The 27,257-nt window shown below is 39.5% G+C and overlaps 1 protein-coding gene across 13 annotated transcripts in view; it reads right to left on the bottom strand.

Moving 5' to 3' along the window:
* Nucleotides 1-27,257, bottom strand: part of AGAP1 (ArfGAP with GTPase domain, ankyrin repeat and PH domain 1) — a 362,269-nt gene that overhangs the window by 166,371 nt on the left and 168,641 nt on the right. For 12 of the 13 annotated variants that reach the window (XM_038182545.2, XM_072041207.1, XM_038182547.2 and 9 more), the window contains 2 exons: nucleotides 19,974-20,129; nucleotides 15,095-15,187 (listed from right to left, as the gene is read on the bottom strand). In XM_038182545.2, the coding sequence (XP_038038473.1) occupies nucleotides 15,095-15,187; nucleotides 19,974-20,129 (249 nt within the window). The remainder of the gene's footprint in view (nucleotides 1-15,094; nucleotides 15,188-19,973; nucleotides 20,130-27,257) is intronic. The other variant, XM_038182542.2, reaches the window with a different exon arrangement.

The following is a 27,257-nucleotide window of genomic DNA, read 5'->3' as shown; positions in this document are numbered from 1 at the left end:
AATGCATTTGTTACTGAAATCTATAGACTGAAAGCTCCCAAGACTGTTCAATTGGAAACAGCTCAGAGGCATTGACAATGTGCCGAAATAGCAGAGCACCAGAAGCACCGATGCATTGCTTCAAGATGGCAATCGATCACCATGCTTCATGGTTAAAGGCATCGGCACCTGATGAACCAAGCACCTCCAGGGACTGGTGTGCTACTTTCTGAAAGACACTTAAGGTTCTTAAATGTTATTGAAAGTGTCACCTGTTTTTTGGTTTTGCTTCCTATCTTTGCCATAGCCTTTGTTCACTGTTTGTCCTCCTTCTAATTCAGTATGGATTTTGTTTCCCTTTCGTTTTCACCTGGCTTCTCACAGCAGCACAATTTTCCATGAGTTCTGCTCCTCTCCTGTTATCCATCATATTGGCAATCTTTCCCATCTTCTCTTATCCTTAAAGCCCCTTGCTTCTAAAGAAGCAGGGAGTTTGCCATCTTTGTACTCAATAAATGTGCAAGAAACCTCTCTCTTCACTGCATCACACCGACAATAAGAAGCATCGCTTAATTTGAATTAAGTGTGACTTAATCTGTATCAGGAATGACTTCCAGAAATCACACGGCTGCAAGATTAAAGCACTAACAGTGATCATGCATATATTATTTCTCATCTACAAATGTAACATTGCCATGAACTGCAAACTGACAGCAACATTTACCATACAAAGATCCAATTCAGAAAGTATTCTGACAAAGTTCTTTGCCATGCCATTAACTTAAACAAAACTGACACGTCAATCTTCAAAATGTTGAGTACACGTCAGCAATGGTTGGATGCACATGCTCTCTTACAGCATCAGGAAGGGTTCGCAAAGCTCATCTGCCAGACATGGTGCTGGAAACCTGAAAAACTACGTATTTCAGGAGACGTGATGCACAAGCGGAACTTCTTTATTTTTAACAACCAGATCAGAGTATTTTTGATGTGAAGCACACCAGCCATATATTCCTATACTTACTCTATTTGCATCCCAAGACCTTTTTTTCCTCCCCACTCAGTTTGCTCAGAGCTCACTATTATGCTTTTAGTCTATAGCTTACAGAGCATCACTCTCCCCACAAAGTTTTTGAATTAAGTTTTCTATTTAATTTGGCCATAAAGCAGCTTCTAAAGCTGATTCCCTAAGTGATGCTACACCTGTCTTCTTAAACATTCCCTGCTCCCTTCGGTTCTGTTGCTCACTTTCAGACTGTAGAATTTCTAAACAATTCAACTACCTACACTGCTATTTTAATTGATTTTTCTTTCCAATACCTCCTGCACTCAAAGATTTCTTCATTTTTCCCCCCCCTGAAATATTCACACAAGAAGAGAACGTGAGATGTTAGCCTAGCTACTTGATTTGCAGTTCTCCAGTTCTCTACCCAACCATTTAAATACTGTCATTCATAATAGGGTGATATACTGTACTATAAACCATTTTGCAAATGGTACTTCTTGATATTTTTCTTTTGTGACAAAGAATCATATTCATCATAAAGGAGAAAGAAATGACTCAGTGCTCACACTTACCTACAGAAACTGTTTGTGTGTCTCAACAGCTTCTTAGAAAAAAAGGAGGGGGGGAGTCCACTAAGTCACTAAATTTTTTATTGTTTCTTTATAACAAAAAATTTACAATCTGACAGCCCCCTTAGTCCAGTAGCTCTCTCTTAGTATTAAGCCTGAAATAATCTCCTAATCACCCCATATCTGTGTGCATTTGTCTCAGCAACAGTGGCAAACGCTCTGAACTCCTGCATACAACTGCTGTCATAACTTAGCTAAAATTGCAATAATTTCCCGTTATCTCTTAAGCAGTGATCTAACACGAGAACCTGTATCACTGGGGCCAGCGTACACCGTTGACTGTGATGGACAGTGTGAAAGACCTGTAGCCAAGACCGATCTGGATGCAGAGGCACAGTCGGGATTCTTTCTGCAGCACTGCCTCCAATACTTTGCCTCATCAGTGTGTTTCTTTCAGGGCTGCATGCATCTTGCAGCATATGACTCTCAAATGGCCCACGTGCCATTTCTAGTGCTTGAGTCAGGTCTCCTTTAGATTCCAACGCGCTGGCTTTTTACCCTCCGAGCATCCCTACCATTTCTTGCACTCACTTCTCAGATATAAAACCAAGCCAAACTTGCAAAGACTTGTCACCTGTGGGTATATTTTAGAGTACTAGAGAGAGGAACCGTGTGGTTGTTTTGGAAGGAAAGCCACTCAACTGCCCCACGCAGCCTACTGCAATGGTGAACGCCCACTCCAAGCACATCAGCAGCTCGATGCCACTGAGGGCTGTCACAGAAGTGGGATATCACATCACAAGTGTACATCCCAAACTCAGGTTAAAAGAGCATAAATGAGGGCAGCTGGATTTCAGTTCAGGTTAGCATCTTGAGTTCATCTCCCATCTTCCTGCCAAGACAATTCTACCACATTGCCCTTGATTTCACTGTTAAAAGAGGATGGAAAATACACTTTGTCAAGCAGGCACACAGCAGCCACATGAGACAACACCCAGTGCTTTGCCAAGAATTTGCTACCAATGGCAAACATGAAACAAGAAGAAAAGTCTGACAGGCAACCAGTCTGGACACAATAGGATTATTTGGCTTCTGCTAACAGAGACTGCATCTTTCCAAGTAAAATCTCGTTTTATTTTGTCACCAGCTCTACTCCTGATCCCCTTCATGATATGCCTCTCTCTACTCCTTATAATGCAGATTACAAATTTGATTGCTATTTGTTTGCTTCCACTTACAGCCCTGTTGTTGATGATATTGCTGAATGGAAACAGACCTAATGCTGAACAAAGCGCTGTCCTGCTTCCAGCCAGCTCAACTGTGGTCTAGCCTCATCTTCGGTTTATGATCGTACTGTTCTCAATCCACACCACAGTTCTTAGCCAAATGAATTTGAATAATTTTTCAATTAAGATTTAACAAGGCATTATCAAAATGTTTTTACTAAAACCCAAATATTTTACATCCGTTACATTTGCTTTATGCACTTATTTTGAAATTCTATCAAAAGAGCAATCAATTTTTTCTGGCAAGTTTTATTCTCTATAAACCACTGTTTCTCACACTTATACTAAGCTGCTCTGGGAAACTAAATCCTGCAGCTGAGTGTTTGCACTACTTCAGTTTTCTCCCCAGTGCTAGCTCATTTCAAGCTTTACAACTCTGGGACAACTGTAAGTGAAATTTATCCTTGTCATATAATGATCTCATTCACCTGAAATTTATCATACAGGAAAGAATCCTGTATAGCAAACAGATCATTCTGTTATCTGTTTGTTCTCTTTTTCCTAACTCATGCAAAATAAACTGGTGTTTGTGTTTTGTTTTTACAGAATTGCGCTACTGAATTATTCCATTTAAATTCAAAATATTTTAGTGCCAACATCTGGCCCATCTGCTGGGATTGCTCCATAGATGTATTGTTAATTACTGGAGTCAGAAGGTTTTTGAATAGGAGAAAACTGTATTTTAACAGAAGTGCAATGACTTTCATAGTTGGTATTTCCAAGATTAATTACAAATAAGTCATACTCAGAGTACCCACATTTCAAAGACCCTCCTGCCCCTCCACCTCCCTCCAAGAGCAATATTCGTTCTTTACTCAATTTACTATTTTGAATTTGCCACTGCTGCTTATACTGTAGATAAATACTTGCTCACAAGTGTGAAATGCTGATAGTGCCAATGCTTTTATTTTATTTTGTAAGTAAAACAAAAGGGATGCTGGACCAACACCCCTGATTCAGGGGTGCGTTATCACAAAATGTAAAGGTAGCAAAAGAATTATGGAAATACTTCGAATGCCCAAAGTTTGCCTCATTCAAAAAATTAGGCTAAAGGGCTTTAAATGCGTGCTGTTCAGTTTACTCTTTTGATTGCTTTACCACTATGTAAATCAATTTGTTAATGTTCCTTACAAAATGCATGAGCCAGTTATACTGACAAACACACAAAGCTCATTCGTAATTAGCAGTTAATTAGTAAGAAGGAACAGATGCTGTTAGAGTTTCAGCAGGCGAACAGGTTCTGTAAACAATGCTTATAAATCTAAATGAATTTATTAACCACAATGCAACTGTCAACATTTTGCTGGCAACCATACAAATATGGTGGAATCCCCAAAACATCTTTCCAACATATTAATAATCACTGTGTCAACCCAAGTCTGTCAGGCAGTCTCACTTGGTAACTGTCATAAGCGTTCTACTTAATCTTGTTATGTCACTTCTCCTTCCTAATTCCTCCCTCATGCCCTCAGAGGAAGAGCTCTAGCCACTGAAGTTAGCACAGATACACACAGACTCACCTCTAAAACAGAGCGGCTCCTCGAAACAAAGATGTTTGTGCAAGAGGATTGTTTGTTTTGCACTGATACCTTGAACAAGCTTCCATGAACTGAGAACCAACAGGCAACATGCACAGCTTTGAAAGCAGATCCCAGTCCTGAAGGATTTGCTGTAATTTTCTTTACAACCATTATCACTCAATGAGGGATCACTACTATGAAGGCATTTGCAGATCTCATCCACTAAAAACACCTAAAGGTCAATCATTTCCACTCACCAGTTATAAAATGACACAGTCAACAGGCCACTGAGTGATTCCATAGCACTGTGTTTTTTGTTTTGTTTTTAATTAGCCGGGGAGAGATGGCTCAAATAAAAAGAATGCCTCTTGTAAGCATTTTCTAGATGCAGTCTGGAGAAAACTATTAAAGCAGCAGCTACATCCAACAACCACAGTCAAAGGCTTTTGGCAAGGGGCCAGTTCTTAGCCTAAGGGCAACAGTGAAGATACCTTAGTGACCTCGTTCCTGTCAATCCCTGCATGTCACATTGAGATGCCACCTTGATATATTACACCATTTCAGCACTGGAAAATTCTAATAAATTTTTTAAAGTCATATTATGACTTTCTTTATTGATGTTCTCTTTTATACCTACATTGCTTTCGATCATTCCCTCCTCCTCTCCTCCAAAGCACTCTGACACCTCTTCACTGTGCTCTGTACTTGCTTGCAACATGCACAGGCTTTGCAACACCCAAAAACGTCACGCAGAAAAGGACAAGAAGACCAAGAGGGTTAAATTCACCAAAGTTCTGCTGGGGAACCTGCTTGGTGTTCCTTTTGCAGGCTCAACTCCTGCTTGCTGCCCCACTGGAGGGGGCTGAAAGCTCCAAAGCTGGGGGATGCTGTCCTCTGAAGCATCAAGCACTGGGCACAAGATTATGGGGATGTTCAGAGCTTCAGAAAAAGCAAATCCTTTCTGTTGAGCCACTCGCTTGTTTGTCCTTTCTCTTAGGATTTGACTAGTTTATCCCAAAGAAACAACCAACCAACAGCATTATAGTTGAAGAGAATAGATGAAGAAGAGAAGGAAGTTGAATGCTTCTTGCTAGCAGTCAAGAGCAATCTGTGGTTCTTACAGCACTAACTTGAATACCAAAACAAAAAGTTTTCACATCTTTCCTAAAGTTGTTTGATACTATTTCCTTTTATCATTGCCTTACTTTTGCTCATTTCTGAGGTTTTATCATACAAGTGGATATTATTTTTGAAATTACGTCCTCTGCCATAATTGGCAGTAATAAACATTTAAATAGCACTCTTTAAGTAAATACAGTAAAAATAAAGATATTACATTTAATGCATATTATACCATGAAGACAACGTTTTTAGCTGGGACGAGTTATGAGCAAGCCAGTCTGAAATGAAACTTATAAATTCAGCACCTCTCTACCACAGGCCACCAGTTTGTTTCTGTTACGAGGAGCAGAGAGGCTCCCATTAACTTCAGCAACAGCTGGAGCTTCTTAGGGTCATGGGCAGTAAAAAATTGATAGAAAGTTAATTTCTCTGAAAAATGTATTAATAATCTCATTTATAGATCCTTAGAGGTTTGAAAGCAATACGCACATCACTATAGATGTCAATTTTAGGAAAATAATATTACTGTAAGGCCTCTATAACTCTTGAACATCACCTCAACAGCCTACCTAACATTAATTGGAAACTGATAAAATGACTTTAAATATGCCTGTGGAGCAACCACACACCGCTCACCTAATCTTCGTGTGCTTGGGACTATCACTACAATTTTTGCAGGCATTTAGAGACATAATAAGGGCAATTTATAGGATGGGAAATTGAAAACTTGTGTTTTAAGGCCTCTCAAATACTAGGAGGAGATCAGTTAAAAGAAATATGGTAAAAATCTGGTCCTTTTAAGAAAATTCCATTTATTTTTTTTTTCTGCAACAATTACACATCTCAGGAAGGGTAAACAGTAGAATCCAGAAAGCAGGAGGAATCAGATGATTTGGTAGGACTTGGAGATGGCTGACCCACTGACAGACGGGGAAAAAAATAGAATTGTCTCAATCTGATAGGTGGTGTTTCTTGCCTTAGCTTGCCTGTTTTGGCTAAGAGCCCAAAGAGGTGATTTCCCTGGATTGACAGATAGAAACCTTAACCTCAGGCAGGGGAGGGCTTAATACTTGGGTGCCAGGTTTCCAACAGAGCACTGCACTGGGCTGAACCACGTCGATCACTGGGATGGGAACACCAAGATGTGAAAATAGCAGGTCTTTATATTTCAGAGCTGAAAACAAACCTTCGCACGCATCCATGTTAACAGAACAAAATAGAAAATGGTAATTCTTAATAACAGAACCTTCGTTCTAAAAGAACATTCACTTTTGCCAGCCTTTGCCCGCCCTGACTGATCAGAAATCTCATCCCTCCCTCTGCCTCCTAGCAGTTAAGCCATTTTCATTTGGCAGTGAAGTTCGTATGTTCCACTGTTTGGAAAACAGAGACATAAATGAAAGCAAGTTTTCTGAAATAAAAAAAAAGTGCATTAAAACCAGGAACTTTTTCATGCTATTTCATTTGGAATATACTTAGGACTACTGCTTTTCTTGAGACAGCGTCTGAAAATCACCAGCAGCAGCAACACGCGAGAATAGCTTTCCTGACCAAATGAAACATTATTCGAGGCAGGTAAATGTAAAGCTGTAGCCGTTCCTCTGACGTAAGGGCACATTTGATCTAATTGGAAAAAATATTTCAAGTGCACTGGGAATAGTCACTGTTAACTGAATGCAACAACGAAAAAGGAAAAAAGAGCATGCAGACCCGAGGGAATTACCAAATCAATTAACAACTAATTCAGGAACTAATTTCTGTATTGCCTCTTAGCACAAAACTGTATCTTTAATTTCTCCTGCAATAAGCATCACCATGATAGTCCTAACACACTCTGACGCTTTAAATGAGTTTACAAGTATCTCTTTTTGATTGGCTATATAACATTATTTCTTCACAGTTCAATGCAACCATAGCCAAGTGCTCTGAAATATTTAATTATACTGGTAGCTACCAGTTAACAATTTACAGAACCAGAGTGAGTACAAAACATTTTATAACTAGTAATCAACTAATTAAAAACACAGCAAAAATGTGTATGCTCTGATTATAAACAATTGCAGAGGAATTACACAGAAGATTTCAGCACTAAGAGTATTTGGCTAAAAACCATATTCTCGTGTTTGTACAAGCATATCTGGATACTGATTACTGTGATTAGACAGAAGTGTGACAGAGTAAATTACACCTCACAGTAGATATAAATAAATAAAACTATGCCATTTGCCAGTTCCTTGTTAGTTGTGTCATTTCTGCATTTTGGAAAGGCACCCTCCAGACACCAAGCCTGGATTGCAAAGAGCTATTTTGAAACCTACACAAACACCACCAATACAAAACCAAAGCAGCAGCACTTTCGGTAAGCTCCTTAGAGTAGAAAACCGAGCAGCAGCAGCAGCGTACCAGCAGTTTGGGTCTCTGGGCAAGTGAAGCACAAGCTTCATCACAGGAGCTTTGCAGTACACCAAATTACCCCAGGCATTCCGGTAATGAAGGCAAGCAAATCCTGGAGTTGTATGGCTCCTCCGGACCCATATGAGTTTGGTCGTACCATGTATGGGCCATTTTTACACCACAGTAACCTGATGCTGTATGCAGACAGAAGGGACAAGCCCTGGGATAAGCCTTAGCGCTCAGCAGCGGTGGCAGCAGTGGGTAGCAGTCCTACTCCGGCTACACCAGCTTCTTCCACCCTGTCAAGTCAGATGAATTAAGCGAGAAGAGATGCTAAGATGGTTGCTTATTTGTTCTCTTTTGGTAAGCAAAGCAAACATGTACATTTACGAAACCTGCTGCAAAAAGCATTTGTTGTTGATGTCGATGGTGGCTCTCAGGTCTGACACTTGCCTGAAGCACCACAGCACTCTTCAGCGATTGAGAAGGACCGAACAAGTTGGTCTGACTGACTAGATGTGGCACACGATCGCTTCTCAAAACCGATTTCAAAGACACTGCCATACTTGCCGAAACCCAGGACCAGGATTACACAGCACTGTGTGTTATTCTGCACAAAAATCAGGCAGGCTTTACAGTATTGAAATCTACCTGTATTTAAATCCTCTTTTTTTGTTACACTGTGTTTTAGCTTATTTTGGTATTTACTGATCAAGAGCCTCATCGCTGCTACTGGAGCCTCCCTGTGACAGGCATTTCCTTGGGTCCTTGGGGCCAGGGGCTGTGATTGAAGCAGGGTGCCCAGGTGGGACAGGGCTGGAAGAAAATCACTGGAATTAAAGCAAATCCCAGTTTCCCTGAGATTCTCTCCACAGAGCAGTACACAGACGATGTATTAAGAGAGGTCACTACCAAAAAACAATTAAATACAACTTCTGTGTTTCAGCTTTTCTAAGTACATCTTAAAACTAGCACAGATTTTTCCCTGATTACAATTTTGTTTCAATTGCTTCAGTTACACGCTAAGACCAGGGCACTTGTGAAAGGCTTGAAAATTGACAGCGCAATGGCTGGGCTTAACGCAAAAAAAAAAAAAAAAAAAAGAAGAAATTCTTGGGAGTACACAACTTGATTTAAAAGTTACTTTGAAGAATTACTGATAATGGCTTGCAAATCACAACACAACTTCAGTTGTTTCAGAAGTTTTGTAAACAAAGTGACATTGAGACAACGCTTCCCATTTGTTAAAAGAATTTGAAAAATATTTCTTTTCCCCCCAAGTTTTCTGCTCTCTTAGAGAATTCAGATGCACATTATGACACTTCAGTTTTCTTTATGCTCATCTACAGGAAAAACAGCAAGTTGCAAGGCCAGGAATCAAACTCTTCCTTCTCCTAAGTAAATCAGTTTCAGCTACAGTTATGCCATTCAACCAGCTGCCAAAGCCCCACAGGTATCTTGGTCCTGAAAATATTTCCCATTTTTAGTTTAGAGGAAAAAAGACAAAATACGTAATTTCAAAGATTACCTTAATGTTCTTAAATGCACAAATCTGGTAGGCAAAGGTCATTTGAAATATCACCTAAAAGTAAAGGCCGATAAGATACTCGGCTTTCTCCATTAATACAGCCATTTGCAAACAGAGAAGGGAATGAGTTCTGAAGTTCACCTTTGCAAGTCATGGATGGCAAATTTTTCATTATGTCATCAGTGTAATATCCAACGTTAGAACATTTATTTTTAAGCCAGATTTCAAATTTGCTGCTACTAAATGATGTACCCAGGAACTACGCAGGAATTTGGGGGACACTTCCCTCTGTAAGCCAAGGGTTCCAGCAACCTGTCAAAATCAAACCCTGACCAAAGCTTCGGTGTTGCAGTTTTTGGTAACAGAGCAGTCAAGGTTATATAGTTCAGCTATATAATAATACGAGCATCTGCGATGAGTGCAAATGCCAAATACAAGAATTGCTGAAAGCAGAAAGTCAAGGCCAGCTCTTACGTATTTATTTACACTCTAATCTGGGAGGGAGGGGGTGAGGAGAAAAAAAGAGCACACAGCTGCCATCCCAAAAACAGACCTCCCATCTGCCACCCACGATTTGCATGTCACCTTCTCCAGGCTCATTTGTACTTCATTAACTGCCATTGACTTAACAAGATTTATGCAAATGACACCATAGGAGCTCGCTAACTCCCACTGCAATCAAGTGATTATGTATGTACAATTCTCCACAGCAATGAAAAATTAATACATGACAAGCCCACTCACCGCTGAGCTGAGCTTCTTGCTTTTATTTCTCTTGTCGTCTTTTTTTTTATTATTATTATTTGAATATGCCCTACTGCAAGACTGCAGAAAACAAAGTAATCTTCCCAAAATGCTAAAAAAAAAAAAATGCTAGAAAGTATGGCACCCTAAAATGTACAGCCTAATACATACTTCAAAATATTCACTCAAACCACCAGGAACGAGTCTTCATTTTCAGAATAAATGGGTTTTGAACAGAGGATACTCCTTATCAAGGAAGCCATCCACCCTAATTTTGCTCTAAGTGTACTACTAGGAATGCTACAGAAAGCAGCTTGAATATTTTTAGTGAAAGCTCCTCTTTCTCAGAAGTACAGAACTTTCTGTGGATTTTAACTTTGGGCCAATATTGTTCCAGACAATTTCAGACTCCCTCTGATTAGCAGAGGGTATTCAGACAGGATATGAGTAAGACTGCAGAAAAAACAGTTACGTTACCAATCATTTTAGATTGTGACAAATAAATGAAGCAAAAGAGAAGAAACTCTGCAGTCCCCTACAATGTCCCCCAAAACATGGAAGGCGTCAAATGCAATCTTAGCATTCTTTCACTTTTTCTCCTTTTTTTTTTTTTCTTTTTGGAAAGGTAAGGTGTTCGAAGTCCCCAAAGGAAGCTGAGAGCACAGAATTTAAGGCATGCCGATCCTGCTGTATAAGCAAAAACTAGGCTTTCATTTTACATTTTTTTTTTCGTTACCCCAAAAATTGACCTTCCTGAAATTTCATTCACCCTAGAATATTTTGGCAAAAAAGTTAACACTCACATTTTAAAAACTTTTCATTGCTTACATTTGGGTTTCTGCTGGAAGCCAGAAGGATCTCCAGAACAGTTTTAAATGACTTAGCTGAATAAAACCATGTTTAGCACTGTAGCAAGAAGTAATTTTTAACATTTAGAAAGGACAGACAGAATAGGAACATTAACTCTTTTCAACCAGATTGCTTCAAGTTAAAGAAAAAGCCGTGAAGGATTGAGCTATTTCCTCGCAGGGAAACAAGACTCCATTTACAATTTTGCCTATTTACCCCACGCCCTCAGGGATTCAGGGGCAGACAACACGAATTAAGCAGAAGGGTACAACTCTTGGATTCTTTAGAAACCTACCCAGCCAGGTGTCCAAGGCATGCTACGGTCCTTTCTGCTGTGGTGATCTGATGCTCAGACTAAACCAGCTCAGACCAAGTTCTCCTTGTGCTGATGCGACTCCAGTGGCCGTACAGGTTGGTATCTGTATCACAGAAAGGCTGTACTACAGAATTATGAGTAAATCTGTAGCTATGCCAGCACAGCTCGCTTAGCAGGATGCGTATGTGCATTTAGAGAGCAACCAGGAGAGCAATAAAATGTCCTTAAAAAAAAAAAAAAAAAGCGCTCCTCTACCAGGTTAAACCATCTCCAAATACAAAAAAGCATCACTGCTATATACATCAACCACAGCTACGCTGGTTAAACCACAGCAACAGAGCCATCTCTGGAGAAAAAAAGTGGTTGATGGGGACTTGGCGTCATCTCGTCATGTTTTCTACACTTTTCTTGTGAACTTCTTTGAATATTCTGTGTTCTCTCCCCACCAAAAAGAAAAGTACCTGCCTAATAACAGCTCTTCCTCACCACTTACGTACCCCTCTAGCTTGGAAGAGTTTTCAACATTTCCAATCTCCAAGTAGTTGGGAAATACTGCTTCTGACTTTTGGGACACCAAAAGAACAACCTACAGTCAGGCAACAAGAAATACATCAGACAACCAACCCATTGACTTCACCATCTGAACAGTCAGCAAAACTTTTCTTTTTTCTATCAGCTATTTTTGAATCACCCTGTTTTCAAGTGCCACCAAACTAAGCATACATAATCCACAGTATTTGAATTTCAACCAGAAGTCTCCTAAGGCTTTTTTCTTCTTCAATTTGCTAATAAGCTCAACCAACACAACAAGCAGCGATCTGCAAGTACCTGTCTTGCCTGCAGTCTTTAAGGACTATTACTGCCATGCACATACCATAAGTAGCTATAAAGAAAAAAAAAAATAGTGCTGACAACAAGTATTAAAACGATCTGGTCACTACATGCTTTTGAAGATGAGAGTATGTGCCTGAAGCTGGCAAAGGCATCTTGCTCAACAGCAGCTTCAAGAAGTCACGGGGCATTTTTCCTAACTGGAGGTTACTCGCGACTGCAGCATGGGTAGTGCAGCAATGTGACTCGCGGGCTAATAGGAGGAAAAACACTGGAAAACATGGGGACAAAGAGATTAAAAAGAGTCTTTTAAGAATATAATAAGATAGCTTTTCCACAGCAACACTGTGAATACTACAATCTGCATTCAACTTCTTGAAAGGAGATTTCTCTTTCTATTCAGTGACCATTTGTCACTGAAACATATCATGATGGAAGGGGTTTCTCATTGAAAGAAGCACAGTAGCATGACATATTACTGAAGTTTTTAGGTCCAAAAGTTCCTTTTCACATCTCTGTCTCATTCATAGTTAATGCACTAAATGAAAGAGACACCATCTTTTCTATCAGGAATTGCTACTTCCTCAGAGAAATCTCCAAGTGTCTCGCACCTGTAGGACCCACCGATAGATAATACAGTCATATCAGCAATTTAACTCATCACCACCTCGACTGATAAGAGCTCTCTAAATAGCGGGTAGACAAAAAGCTACCTCAGTGCTTAATTTCAGGAGCTTTTTCTGATGGTGAAAGACGTATACTGGCTCATAACTGTATAGTTTATTATCAAAAACCACTTCAAACTAATATGTAGTTTTACACTGTAATGAAACATTGTCAGCATGAATACACATTGCCTTTCCAATTTAAATTAAATTCCAGGTTAAAAAAAAAAAAAAGTGTTTTCTTTTCTACTCCATCTTCTTTTACTTCAGCTGCTGGGTGACGATGGCCTCCTAACCTTCATTGAAGACTGTGTACAAAGTAGAAATCCATTCCCCTGACACAGACCGCATATGATGCGGAACACCACTGAGACAAGCCCCCCACAACACTGCGTGCCACTCAGCCTCGCTTCTTGCAGCACCCTTTCTGATACCTCCACGAGTAGGATATGCATCTACTGACTGAAGACCTGCTCAATTATTTGTTTTAACTTGCCTGTACATGACAAAATGAAATTGCTACGATTGGGATCAATAATAAAAGCAGACACTAGGAAAAAAACTGATCACACTCTGTACATAAAGTAGGGGTGAGAGGGAGAATTTTTCAATGTAGCAATTCAAGGTGATTGTGGAGGATATTTCATTCCATTGCATTATACTGTGATCACACTCGCAATGCCCATCTTACCTGTCCTACAAGGGCGTTTTTAATCAAATTAATTTCATACAACACCATTTTAGAAAAGAACAGTATGTACATCTTGAATAAATATTGGAAAAAGTCAGCTCCTCTGGCTGTTTTTTTTTTTATCCTCAGCTGCATCCACAGACCGTTTTGTTTAATTAGCATTACCCAAAAGAATTCCAGCCTGTCTAACCCATCTCCATAGGACACAAAAGCTGTAGAAAAAATTGTAGCTTGTTTTACATGCCTGCAATCTCCTCCTCTGAACACAGAGCCAAATACTGAGCTTATCTGGTTTCAAACTGCTATTCTGAATTGCAGCATTTGATTAAAATTTGTCTGCTAAAGATTTCATAGACATGACTGCGCTTTTGCTGCATGACGGTCCCAAAAGGTCTTTTTAACTGCCTTTAGAAAGGAAATCACTACAAATAATTAAGAGTACAAAGCCATTTCCCCTCATTCCCGACAAAAAAAAAAAGTGAAGAAGCCCCCAAAACACACAAAAGCAACACCAACAGGAGAGCTGTGGCCACTTGACGAGAAGAGGCATGGACTGAGGAAAGGCTTGGGAATGTGCCAGGAGGAGGCAAAGTGAGCCTCTGGAAGGTAGGAAAGCAACCAAAGGAGACTGGAAAAGATTGCAGGAAGAAAATGAGCTCCCTTCACTTGGCACTCTTGCTGTCTACAGCACAGTAACTCGCATGAAAGCAAATACTTGCGAACGCTATTGCAGAAACTATTTGTAAAGCATCCCATACAAATGCTTAGTGCGGTGTTCTTAACTGCATGAATTCAGTGTAATTTAATTTGAAAAAGTAAATGATCTCATTTACCCAAACACTTTGCATTAGATTCCAGTATTGCTTTTGCCTTTCAAAGGAGCGTTCAGAGCTACAATTTAGCATTCAGTTTCCGGGCTAATGAAAGTGCATCTAGGCTAGTAAAACAGACCAAAACAAATCCTTGAATTCAAGTCCTGTTGTGTAATGAGGAAGTTTAATTAAGGCCACACATTACAGCTGTAAATGTTCTCTTATATAATAAGGTCTAAATGAAACTGAACCTAATCAAAGTTACAATTCCTTCATTAGCAAATTACAAACAAGAGTGCACAGCTGACACACCGGCTATGATTATCACAACTAATTGCCTCGTTGTTACAAACCAGCCTGAAACTGTGTTCAGATGTCCGTCTGCAATAGCAAATTAGGGCCACATCAGGCTATTTCTGCGATCACAAGGGGCTCTTGTACAGCGCGCTGATTTACCCCTGTCGACGGGCAGCACACGGCCCAATCAAAGCCCGCTCTACAAAGGCAGGCTTTGAAGCCAGCTCAGCCTAGAAACGCGCTCCATATGCAGGCCGGCAGACTGCACTTCATTAGGCCTGTTGTCACATTTTCCCTCTTCTTATTCTAATGATCCTATTTTAATACACATAGGAACCTCTCCTAATTGATGTCAAGTGAGTGACTTCCACATTCATCACCGGAGCACATCAAACAAATCTTGGCGCACAGGCTCGGCATCAGAGCGCTTAAGACCCGAGGTGTGTCTCCAACTACGGAAAGCAAAAAAAAGTGTTTCGGCATACCTGTTTAATTGGGATTGCACGACCGCTTCCAATGCTATCTGTTCTGCTCTCCAGGACCTTCTTCTCTTTGTCTGGGTCACTCCCTTTCCGAGACTGCAGAGGAAAAAGAAAAAGTTTGTGCTCCGTTAAAGGTAGCTATTCACACAGAAGACAATTTTTTATTTTTTAAAAGCAATTAAAAAGTATTTTGAAACATAAATATAGACACAAAGAAGGAGGGGAAGAACCTACACAAGTACATGACTGTCCCAAAATTTGAATACTCTGAATACCTACCCACCCTTTCTAATTTTTAACCATCCACTTGTTTGAAATGGGATTTAGGTTTAAAGAGTTAAAATTTCACTGCCTGAAGACCCAGCAGATCAGAAGACACATTTCTGAAGTTTCCAATAGCAGATCCAAAGAAGAATGAAGGTTCCAGCTTCTCATTTAGAAAATCTGATATATACACTTGTACATTTTTAACAGATTTGTGTGATTTTTAGAAAGGCTATCAGCTATTTAGAAACATGATTTTATGATGTGGTCTTTGATTATATTGATTTTAACTCTTTCTCTGCTTTTGAATGGTTATAAAGTTGGAATTTCAAGACAAGGTAGCAATTGATGTTGAAAAAAAGTTTTCTGCACAGAGTAAATAAATATCAGCATAAGGAAAATTAAACCAATGTTTAAAACGACAGAAAGCCAGAATAAGGAAATTCAAAATATAGGAGTGCCCTGAGGAGTAAGCTCCCTGTGCCTACTTCATGACTCTACAGGAATTTTAAGAAGTCATTCAGATTCTGGTCCATTATTGTGAAAGAACGCACAAGTATAATCATTTTGACAGATTTATTTTATTTAAAAAAAAAAAAAAGGAGCTGAGAGTCATCCTCCTTAATAACTGAACTGACAAGTGACAACTTCACTCCATTACTTTTCAATAGGAACATTACTCACACAATATTGAAAATGGGAAAACATTTTCATGCGCTTTTCAAATCACAGATGATATATGAAATGAATACATTTGTGATGTCCAGTACCACAATGGAAAGTTAATGAAAACCAGGGCGCTACAAGATACTGGGTTTGATTTGCAGTATAAAAGGGATGTTTGAAAGACACCGGGATCCGGGGAACGCTCAGCATCGTGGATAGCCAATACCCGTTTTCCGTATTCTAGCATTCAGCAGGCGGAGGGATGGAAGGAAAAATGCCCAAAGCAGTTGCCTTAGGAGGCGAGGGGAGGGAAGGGGAGGGAAGAAAGCCCACAGAGGAAGACTTCAAGTAACACCGTTCTAAGCAACACATTTACCCAGCAGGGAAGCTGTGCTTCTCCCGGCTCTGCCGGGAGTAGGCTCCTATCACTAGTTACTATGGTTAGGGGCAATGGAATGACATGCCAGGGAATTAAACAAAGAATAAATGAAAGAAAGCAAAACAAGTGGGAGGGGTGAAATCCGATGTTCAAGATAACTATTGTTCCTCTTCCTTCAAGACAGATTTCTGAATCTGAAAGTGCCACTTCCCAATAATAAAACACAAAACAATACTTCAATAGCGCAAAGCGTCCCTAAGTGACATTTTAAAGAAACTCAGTGAAGGTAGCCAAATCCTTGGGAGGGAAGTTGTCAACTTGAATGTTTCTTTTTATTTGACTTTTAAAAAGAAAGGAACCAATCTCTGAAAGGGATAAATACCTATGCACTAATTTTTATTTTGTTTTTAAATCATCACATTTTGTATTCCATACTGTATCAGGAAAGAACACTGCAGATAGAAGGGAAATACCTATATACAAAATATTGCCAAGTGCTAAAAGTACAGAAATATAGGAATGTATATTAAACAAATTCTGTCTTAGCTGCTGATAATTACAGAATACACACAATTTTCAAAGGGGAGAATTTTATCTGGTTCCACTGTTTAAAAACAAAAAAATATATAGTAAAATTGATAGATAACCTGCTCTTTCATGGTTTTGCACCTATCCATAATGCACATCTTTCATCTTATATCCAGTAGACTAAAAAAATCTAAACCATTGTGTATCAACATTTGCTAGGACTTCTTCTGATGTTAGGTTTACAAATTAAGTAGTTCTATTTAAAGCTTCATTAAAGCAAACCAGAGAAAGTCCAAAAAAAGCACAACAGAACAAAGCTGCATGAATATCATTTGACCCGTTTTCCCTTTGCATTACAAGCCATATGCAGATTTTTTTTTTTTTTTTTAATCAATCAGGACTGTGAAACAAGATTGCTTCAGACCCAGAATGATACAGCACCTGGGTTTGGGCACCACCAGAATCCTGTCTCAACAGTCCACAGAGCCCCAGAAAGTACAAATACTGATCTCCAATATACTGAGATGAAATGAACTCTAACTTTTAAGAAAAGACACTCTCACAAATCTGCAATAATGTAAGACAGGTAATATTGAATATGAGAAAGGAGATGCATCTTACTGCACCTCAAGTTCATTCACCCCATATGTAATCTGACAAGTAGTTACAATCAGTGCTTTGCTCAAGTGTAAATCCTCACCTGTGCTACACAATACTATTTAGTTGTTTCTGTTTGTGCAGTGCACAAAACAAGACATTTACCCTTCTGCTTTATTTGATCTATTTTAAAGCCCTAGTAGAAAGTCAGCTATTGCTACGATAGCTTGACGGAAAACATGAATATCCAACAGTTGAAAAGATCACATACTGCATACAGTGCACTGAAACACAAACATTTAAAATTCTCAACCCTATTCCAATTCAAAATCTGTCATAGATTTAAGAAAAAAGCACATCTGTTCTCTGCTTAACCAATTTTTCTTCTAACACTAGAAGACCTTCATGGAGAAAACTAAACCTATTACCTGTGCTACATAACGAGGGTCAATTTGCAATTAAACAAACCTAAGCAATGAAGTCATAAGCAAGTAACAAGCTAGGAAACAAGCACAGCAAAAAAAAAGCTAACTAAAATATTTTTGATTTCCCTCTCTTTTCATAACTAGACAGGAAATACTAGTCATTTATTTATTCAATTAAGTAATTCTGGGCTACAACTTGGTTGATACGGTATGAAACCTTTTAGAGCAGGGTCAGTATTAAAGTATTTCAGGACATGGATTACAAGGCAACTCTTTGCACTGCATTCAATATGACCACATCTTAAAAGACAGAAATACTTCTGAAGAGACAATTTTTTCCCCGCACCACTTATTTTTCCCTTAATTTTTCCCCAGTTATTCGGCATTAAGACAACTGCCAACATCCTCTATATTAGAAAATTTGGTTCTCCCTGTGCTATCAGCTATCGCAAACCAGCCAGTTTAGCCTGTTTATAGCAAACACAGCTGATTTCATATTCTCCTCAGCCCTTTGCCTCGACTGTAGATGTATGTGTTTCTCTTTATTCACTTTCTCAAATTTACACCTACTCAAATATAAATCACTCCCAGTTTTCCAAATGTCAACAACATCTAAACAGCCCTCACAGCGTTTTATGCATACTTAAGACGGGAAACGGTCGGCAAATGCTTTTGACAGACGCTGGAGTGGTCTCGGCTCTCTTCCCAGATTTATGACTGCGCTCGCAGTTTCTAGGATGACACTGACATCTAGTGGAGTTAATAACTCATGAGTACTCCTCAACAGGAGCCACTATTCCCGCAAACGGAGGGAAAAATCCTCACAATTGCTACAAAATGTCAGTGTCAAAATTTGACAAGCTTTTGTATGACACTTTTGCATTTTTGTTGTTAAAACTCCTTGAACAAAAACGCATCATTTTAATTACTTCATAGGAGTTTGAAGAGGTACAGTTTTAAACCAAAATATCACTGACAAGATGGGCACACCAAGGGTGATCTACGGGACTCTGCGCTGTCACTCAGCACTCCAAAACTATAACAAAACTTTTTACTTGCTAAAGGCTGAAAGACAGATTGTTTAGATTACAAAACTTTTTTTTTTTAAAAAAAAAAACAAAACATTTTTGTAAGTGTTTCCTGGATAAAACTGAAGAGCTAGCTAGCTTTGGGAAGTAAACACAGGGTCATCTTTAGAATACAAAATACCAACTTTTTATGATGACTGGGAAGACATGGCTTTCTAAATGTAACCGATGTGTAGCTACCATCACCATTTGTGTTTGTTATAAGGATTTGTTAGGGGAGTATCAAAAAAAAAGATCACAAAGCTTTCAGCAAGACTGCTAAAATACGGGAATCATCACTCAAGGCTTCATTATTTCCCAAAGTAATTGTGCATACCGAAGATCAATCATAGTGGACCAGTCACACTTTCTATTTAGTAACTTTTTTTTCCTCTGCAAAAATCACATGGTCTGGGAAGAAAAAGTCATTTTAATCTCCATCATATCTTTTAGCCCTGGAAAAATAGAAGTGCATTGAGACTGTATAGTAACAAAATTAGCAAGGGGTGGTTATTTTCCAGTACCCAGTGGAATTCCCATGCTAAACACTGTGACCTCTCTATAAACACTGGAAACTTCACAAGGAAGCCCTGAGTCAGCAGTATTATTCAGCACACAGGCAGGGTTTAGGAGCAGAGACACAACTTTGTCTTTGATTACTGGTGATAGGAAGGCTGCCAAACCTTGGAATCTAGACAGACCTCAGAATTCAATTCAAACAAAGGCTCCAGAATTCAACCACTGAAATTCCCAGTATGGACATGTCACCGTCACCGTACTTAGTCTCTGTTTAAGCCCCATTGTAATTCTAAAATGCTTTTGTTTTCAAGCCTACAGATCCATCTCACCACTCCTGTCTGGATTAGACCAGCTCAACTCAACCAGGTTGAAGTTCAGGCCATCACCACAGAGCACTACTAAAAACACAGCAATAGTCTCTTCCTGGGCTCACTCACCGTGAAGAGGTTGGATCGGCGCTTGGACTGTTTACGGACAGGAGTTGGTGTGTTGGCAGTGGGAGGAACATCAATCCGTAGCTCCTTCTGGCTGGTGCTTGGAGTTGATGGGACAGAGGAGGAGTAATCACTTAAACTCCCTCCTCCATTACTGGTCTGCAAGGATTAAAGTTAGTTTTAAACAGTGATACACTGCTTTCAAGAAATTGCAATCCACAGCTGTCTTTTATTTAGCCCTGATACCTACAAATAGCAGCCTAAGCTCAGGAACACAGCAGGCCTGCCCTACTGCCACTTCTCCACCCATTTCCTTTCCAAGCCTTCATACATACATATTATTTTTTTTCTCCATAGCCTTAATTTTTGAAAACCTAGATATTTGCTGATGGATATTTTTATCTCCCTTATAAAATATGCTGAATAAATGTGGTAGGCACATTGTTTATATCCAGTTATGGGTATATTATGTAGAATGACAATTTGTTTCACTAATATAAAAGTTAAGTAAAACGTTAGGGAAAAGCTGTAAATTCTATTTTTCTACTTCAAAACTGGTAGCCCAAATTCTGCCTCAAACCGAAGAAAAAATACCTAGTGCAATAGAACTGCGTAACTGGACTAAATCCTAGTTTGGAATCATCAGTCCACTGAGAACTAATCAAGAAAATTAAAAAAAACCAATGTTGTGAACTCCTATTGTGGTTGTAAGTAATTGAGACATTTGCTGAAGCCATGAAATCCATTGGTACAGGGATACAGAATCTAAAGGAAGACATTCCAATTTATTCAAAGTAGCCAAAAATGTAAAGTTACATCATAGTCTCATGAGAAATGAAATAGTCACTCAGTAAGCCTATAAACCAATTAATGAATTGATGCAACAAGCAACTAATAGCAGGGAAGTGAAAAAAACGACAGATTGGAAAGTACCAAAAGGTGATTAAAGTCTTGATTTTTATTAGCTATAATAAAAGAGTACTAAAAATGATGCAGACGGTCTGGAAGCACAAAAGCACTTTTTTTTTTTTTAAATCAGGTGCATGTATATCCTTTGAGGGTATACTGCATACGTTGAGTGGGGACTGATGCAAGGCAAAGACTGAAAGTTCTGTATGCCTTTGAAGAAAAGCTCAACAGGAGAGCAGCAGCATGCAGAGGTTTTGGACAACAACTCACAGGTAACTTACAAGGGGAGAAATAAAGATCTGTAACACTTGTGAGAAGGTGCAAGAGTATCTTTGAAGTAGTCAAGTTGCCTAAAAGAGGTGAGGAAAGAAGGTAAAACAGGGTATTCATGGGATGCCTGGGGGAAAGGTTCTTCCATGACATAAGGCAACTAATTTTAATTGCTGTAGCTAGGAATTCACCAGGTGAAGTTGCTTAACAGGAAAATAAGGGACTCCAGTGTCTCCTCTTCAGCACTGCTCTTCCACCAGTGACTGACCTTACACATGCACACAAAGCTACCATGCAGGGGCACTCTGCCTGGGAGGCATCAGCAGGACCAGGACCTCCCGTGACACACACGTTAGAGCTCACTGTATGGACCTCACACAACGCAGGCAGTGGTGAGCCATCAAAATGAGACCTCTGAAGGAGATCCAGGTAGAAGACAATCCTTCTTTACATCATCCAGTTGAAGTTTCTTCTTGCATTTTCATTTTTATTTTTTATTTTAAAATTCAAGAAGAGGATGGTAAAAAAGAATAGGCACGAGTCAAGAAATTCATGCTTGGACTAAAGGGCAGGTCAATGCAGCCAGAAATCCAGGAACATCACTTCTGAAACCACTGTTTCTCTGCAGACATGTTCCTCTTCATCTCTATGTGATATGATACGACTTACAGTCTTCCAAATGAACTTTTTTTTTTTTTATGGAGAAAATTGTTCTCTTTCCCCCTGAAGTATTACAAAAAGGATATAAATTTAATCTCCACTTCACTCTGACTGAATCAAAGGAAGCCAGAGATAGCAATACTGGAAATAACAGACCATTTTGACCAACTTTTTCCAACAATACTTTCAAGTACAAAGAAGTAGCAAGCAGAATTTGCAGATGGACCAAGTGTATAAACCAAAGATGATGAAAGAACAAGAACTGCAATTATCATTTTTAGTGTCCTAACAGCGAGTAATAATGAGCAATGAGCAGGACTACCTGGGAAGAGCTGACCTTAATCTATGCCACATTCACTTTCCTTTTCTCTAAGACTTCTTGCTGAGACTTCAAGTAACACACCAAATGGACAAGAATGTCAATACTTGCAAGAAGACACATGGAATCTGTGATGGCCAGCTATCACCCCTCAGAAGAAACACAGGAAGGACCACGGCTGATGAACGGTCTACAAGGAGGAGATCTGAAAACTTAGCCACTATAGACTAGCATTAGAAATGAAGACCAAAGTCAATGGAATAACTGGTCTAAAGGAATTGCATTTGGGCCAGAATGATGAGGACCCGCTGTCCACTTTGCCATGACAAAACCAAATGTGTGGGGGAACGAGGGAGTAGGAAATCCAAGCAAGCAACCAACACTGGGAACAGAACTAGTTGAACACATTTAAGATTAAAACCATGCAGCTGAAAGGCTCAAGGGAAGAGGGGGGAAAAAAGATGACAATACACAATGAAAACAATGGAAGAAGAAAGATCACATTAAGCTTATGTCTCAAAAATTTAGAAGCCTCTAATACAGAAGAGACAGGTAAACAACAAGAAGGATGGACTAAAAAACAGGTACACTGATCAGAGGATTGGAACTGTGAACTCTTAAAAAAAAAAAAAGGGGGGGGGTTTGTTCTGTTCTATGTTTTGTTTCATAATAATATTGATCAACTTAAAAAGGTGAAGACATACAGCTCTCAACTGGAAGCAGATAACTGCTGTGGTTTAACACCACATTGTGCCCAGGGCTCCTGTCCACCGGTGCTCTCTGTGGGCCGCAGCCTCCTTTGGGTCCTGGCCGCCTGCTCCAGCCGGGCTCCTCTCTGCAGCCCGCGGCATAGAGACCTGCCCCACCATGGGACCCGTGGGCTGCAGGGGTACAGCCTGCTCCACCGGGGACCTGTCTCCTGCCCTCTTCCTGCACCGACCTCGCAGGCTGGAGCTGCCTCTGCTCGCACACGGGGCAGCACTGGGGCTCTGCGCACAGAGGCCTCGCTGCAGCCCCCATCACCAGTCTCACCACATTCACTCAATACAGGCCACCCCTCACCTCTGTGAGAAGTATATTTAGGAATTATCATTAAAATACACATTCGACAGCATTCATCATGCTGTATCCACAAACTTCATTTCCATCAGCAAAATAATTCCGCACAAAGTCAACATGGCATCACAACAAAGGTGGACAGCTTACACACACTCCACCTTTTGCCCCTTCAACACCTTACAACAAATTCTGCACAGTTACTACACTACGGCAATGTCCAGTCCACATTTTGCCTGTTAACTCCCCCATTTATCATCCTTATTCCAAATTGTGCCCTCCTGCTGGGCGCCATAAAGGACCGTGGTGTTTTAACACCAAAGGGCTCAGCTCCACCACGCTGCTCTCCCACTCTGTCTCCTCAACACAACCTTGCCACATAAATCCAATATAACAATACAGATTTCTACCCTACATACTCACTTACCAGACAGCAGACTTTAAGGATTCCATAAAACTTTCTTTTTAATATTTTATCTAATACACGTTTTATATTTATTCCACTAAAGTACTACTTCGTGGATTTTGAAGATCTATTCTCAAGGAGTAACTGCTGAACAAAGATACACACATGTTGGGCTTTCTAGTCCCCAAAGACAGATGCTCAGATACGAACTTCTATAAAAGAAGTTCTGCTGGCAATGTTTCTCTTCACACGTGTACCTCTACCGGACTTTCAACTTTGTAATAAAATTCTGAAATGGTTTCAAAATATACCATTTGGAAAAAATTTCCGTTTTTGTGGAAAAAATTCAATGCTTCCACAGCATGAAAGCACTGAATACCAATACTAAGCAAGCTCTAACTCTTACCAAGACTACCAGTAATTAGCAAATAAATCCACTTAGCTGCTATGAAACACCTGAATAGAGAGAGTGGGTTTGACCAGAACAAGCTCTGACATGACTCCCAAGTTATAGCCTGCACAGACAAAAACAATGAAAAATGCAACCAGACAAGCACTTGGAAAGCATATCCTTGGTAACATCTGAGCCTAATACTCTGAAGGAAATAAAGCGTGGTGAGTGGTCTCTGTCAGGTTGTTTGCATCAAGTAAGAGTCCAGTGACCTTGCCGTATTAGATTGTAGAAAGCAACTTCCTGCAATCTGTATGCAAGCATTTAATAACAAGCCCACTGGAGTGAAGTAGCGAATTTAGGGCATGTAGCAAGTAACTTAAATTCACAGAATTTAGAATCCAAAGCCTTAAAAATCAAGTCAGTCGATCTGTACAGCACATGTCATCCAACACATAACAAATATAAACTCATTTGCTAACCACAGACAAACTGGTCACATTCATGGCAGTCAAAACCAAACGAATTAGCACTCTAATTCCCCTTAGGGACATTACACGCCTTAACATTACCTTTTCAGTCAAGTTTTTCCACTGCTCTCAAGACACAAACATACCTTATTTATCAGTACAAAGGGCCACTTCTGCGCATCACTGCTCTAACCACAGTCTTGGCCATGGGGACAGAAGTCAACCAAATGAACCTTGGTAAGGAAATCATTAGCCCCGGTAGAAGAAGCATTTATACAGATACATCCCTGTTGGCTTTCCTGGGTGATGGACTTTTCTGTCCTCATTAAGGCATCATGTCCATTCTGAAATGTGCTAGACTTCTGGAAGCACACAGTGCAACCACATCCTTCCTTCCTGCTAGGAAAAGGATGGTGGCCAGTGAACTTCAGCACACTACTACAGAAAGCTACTCAGATACGCTATTTCCTGAATGCACCTTGCATCAACGTCCAATACTCCATTTACAGAAGAACTCTAGCATCTACATACGCTTAAAGCTTTGTTACCACATGGACTGACACTTTAAGAAGAACACAAGGTCATGACAGAAAGCACAAATTTAGTAGAATATTGTCACTACACTGTAACCTGCTTATGAACTCAAATGAACCCATCACTCTGGTGTCATTTGACCAACTGGGTACATTCAATACAGTTGCCTCAGAGGAAAATACTGCCAATATGGACCATAAAACTTAAAACTTAGGAGATTCCTGTTGATACCTTATTAAAAAAAAGAAGGCTGTATACACTGTCCACAGGTTCTATGGTAAAAAAGGACTGAATCAAGCCAGATCACACACTTTCATGGATGTACTTCAACTGTTACATATTTCTTCTTCCATTAGAAAAAAAACAGTGAGTTTACCTTGCACATCAGGAGCTCAGTTGTGACCTGCATTAATGAAGTTGGATGTATCCTCACATTTGCTAGGGGCATGTTCCAGACTGACCAGTTATACAAAGGCAGCAAAATATTCGCCTTATATAAACCTTGTATTGCCAAATTATTCATAAAGCATACATAGTAAAAACATCAGGTGAAAACGCTAAATGAAGAATAAAGCTGATTTTTTTTCTCATTGACAAGTAACCCAGTCATAATGGATTCAATGTTTTTCTGCTCTCTAGATGTAACAGGACACCCCTCCAAGAAAAATCATCTCTAACTCTGCTTGAGGAGAAAATGAAGGTGGCAAGTACTACATCTAAAACAGAGGAGATTGCCACAGCTTCAGGGAGCCTAGAAGCTGTTGGAATAAAGCAAACCTTGATCAAAAGCAGAGATTACATACTCTGTGACAGAACACAGTCACTCTGCACCTTCTGTTCCTGGAGAAAGAAGAGAAAAGTGCATTTCTGCAGAAATACAGAAGAGTCATGGAAGGTTCTCTAGTCAGGACACATTTTTTCTTCGCCCACTTGTGTACAATTTTGTTCTTGAAAGACCTATTATCTCAGTCTTTCATCTAAAACCACTATAGGTGGGAATCCAATTTATTCAAGGGATCTTGGTCATATACAGACACACATCCAAAGATGGATTGAAGATGAAACTCTTTAGCCCTTGCCTCAGCAAAAGCTAGAAAGCTTTGATTGTGTTGCCATGGAATACAAATTTTACACTGGATTTCAAACTCAGGTCCAGATAAATGATTCCAGAGATTTCAGTATGTCTAGCCCTCCACAGTAAGGGAAAGTAATTCTGACAATTTAACCTCATCCTCCAGGACCTATTAAGAAATTGCCCACCTAAAGAGTTTTTACCTTTTCCATGTTATAAAAAAGAGGGGGGAAAGGCAGATCTGTCGAATTAGACCTATCAAAGACTGATCATCAAGACAACCTTAAGACAACTTGGCTAAAATAAGCTGGCACATAGAAAAAAATCATCTCCGAAAAAACACAAACGACTTCTAATTAATAAAATGTGACAGTAGGCTTCAATTCTACAGTTGCAGCAACTGCTTTACTATTTGGAAAATCTAAACAATAAAGTTTGAAATGGAAATTTTAAGATATCTTCGAAAGGAAGAGAAAAAAGTAGGCTCAACAAAAACTAATAGGAATATAAATAAGGTCTTGTGAGGATAAAGAAAGGAAGATGAAGTACGCTAACAGATGCACTGAAATTTAACATGTGAAGCCTGGAAAATGCCCTTTCATACACATGTTTACTGTGCACATGAAAGAAGGGGAATGCAAATATATAAAGATTGCTTATTTTAAATAAACATTAGAAATTAGAAATAGTTGTGTAAATAAAAAGCATTACAATGTATGATGCATGCTCCAATGGTATCAAACAGTTTTCACTTCTAAGTTTATGTTTCGCAAATTACATGAAAAAGCAGAACGAAAAACTGACTAAGCAATGTAGTCTCTCTTCTTTAATCTGATGTGCAAAATATAACAAAACGTTTCATCCTAAATGACCCCCACTATAAATACGATAATGGTGCCCTACTATTTAGTGCTTACCATAATCAGGTCTCATACACAGTAAAATAATGGATGATTAAGCAGACTGTGCTTTCCTTTTAATAGTTTAATTTACATATTTAGACAATCTCGCTGTAGTAAAAACTTTATAGAGGACTAATGCACACATAAATAATGCATCTTTACAAGTTTGCAACAGGTAGCAGGCTTGTATGCTGGCCATAACTGAGCTGCAATTTAGCATTACATTAAGCTCTATACCTTTCGTAACACATCTCCCTAGGGGAACAACACTGCTGCACCATTAAACACATTTCTTTGG

This window comes from Anas platyrhynchos, chromosome 7, assembly GCF_047663525.1.
Source record: "Anas platyrhynchos isolate ZD024472 breed Pekin duck chromosome 7, IASCAAS_PekinDuck_T2T, whole genome shotgun sequence".
Taxonomy (NCBI): domain Eukaryota; kingdom Metazoa; phylum Chordata; class Aves; order Anseriformes; family Anatidae; genus Anas; species Anas platyrhynchos.
This window is presented reverse-complemented; position numbering and strand designations above follow the sequence as displayed.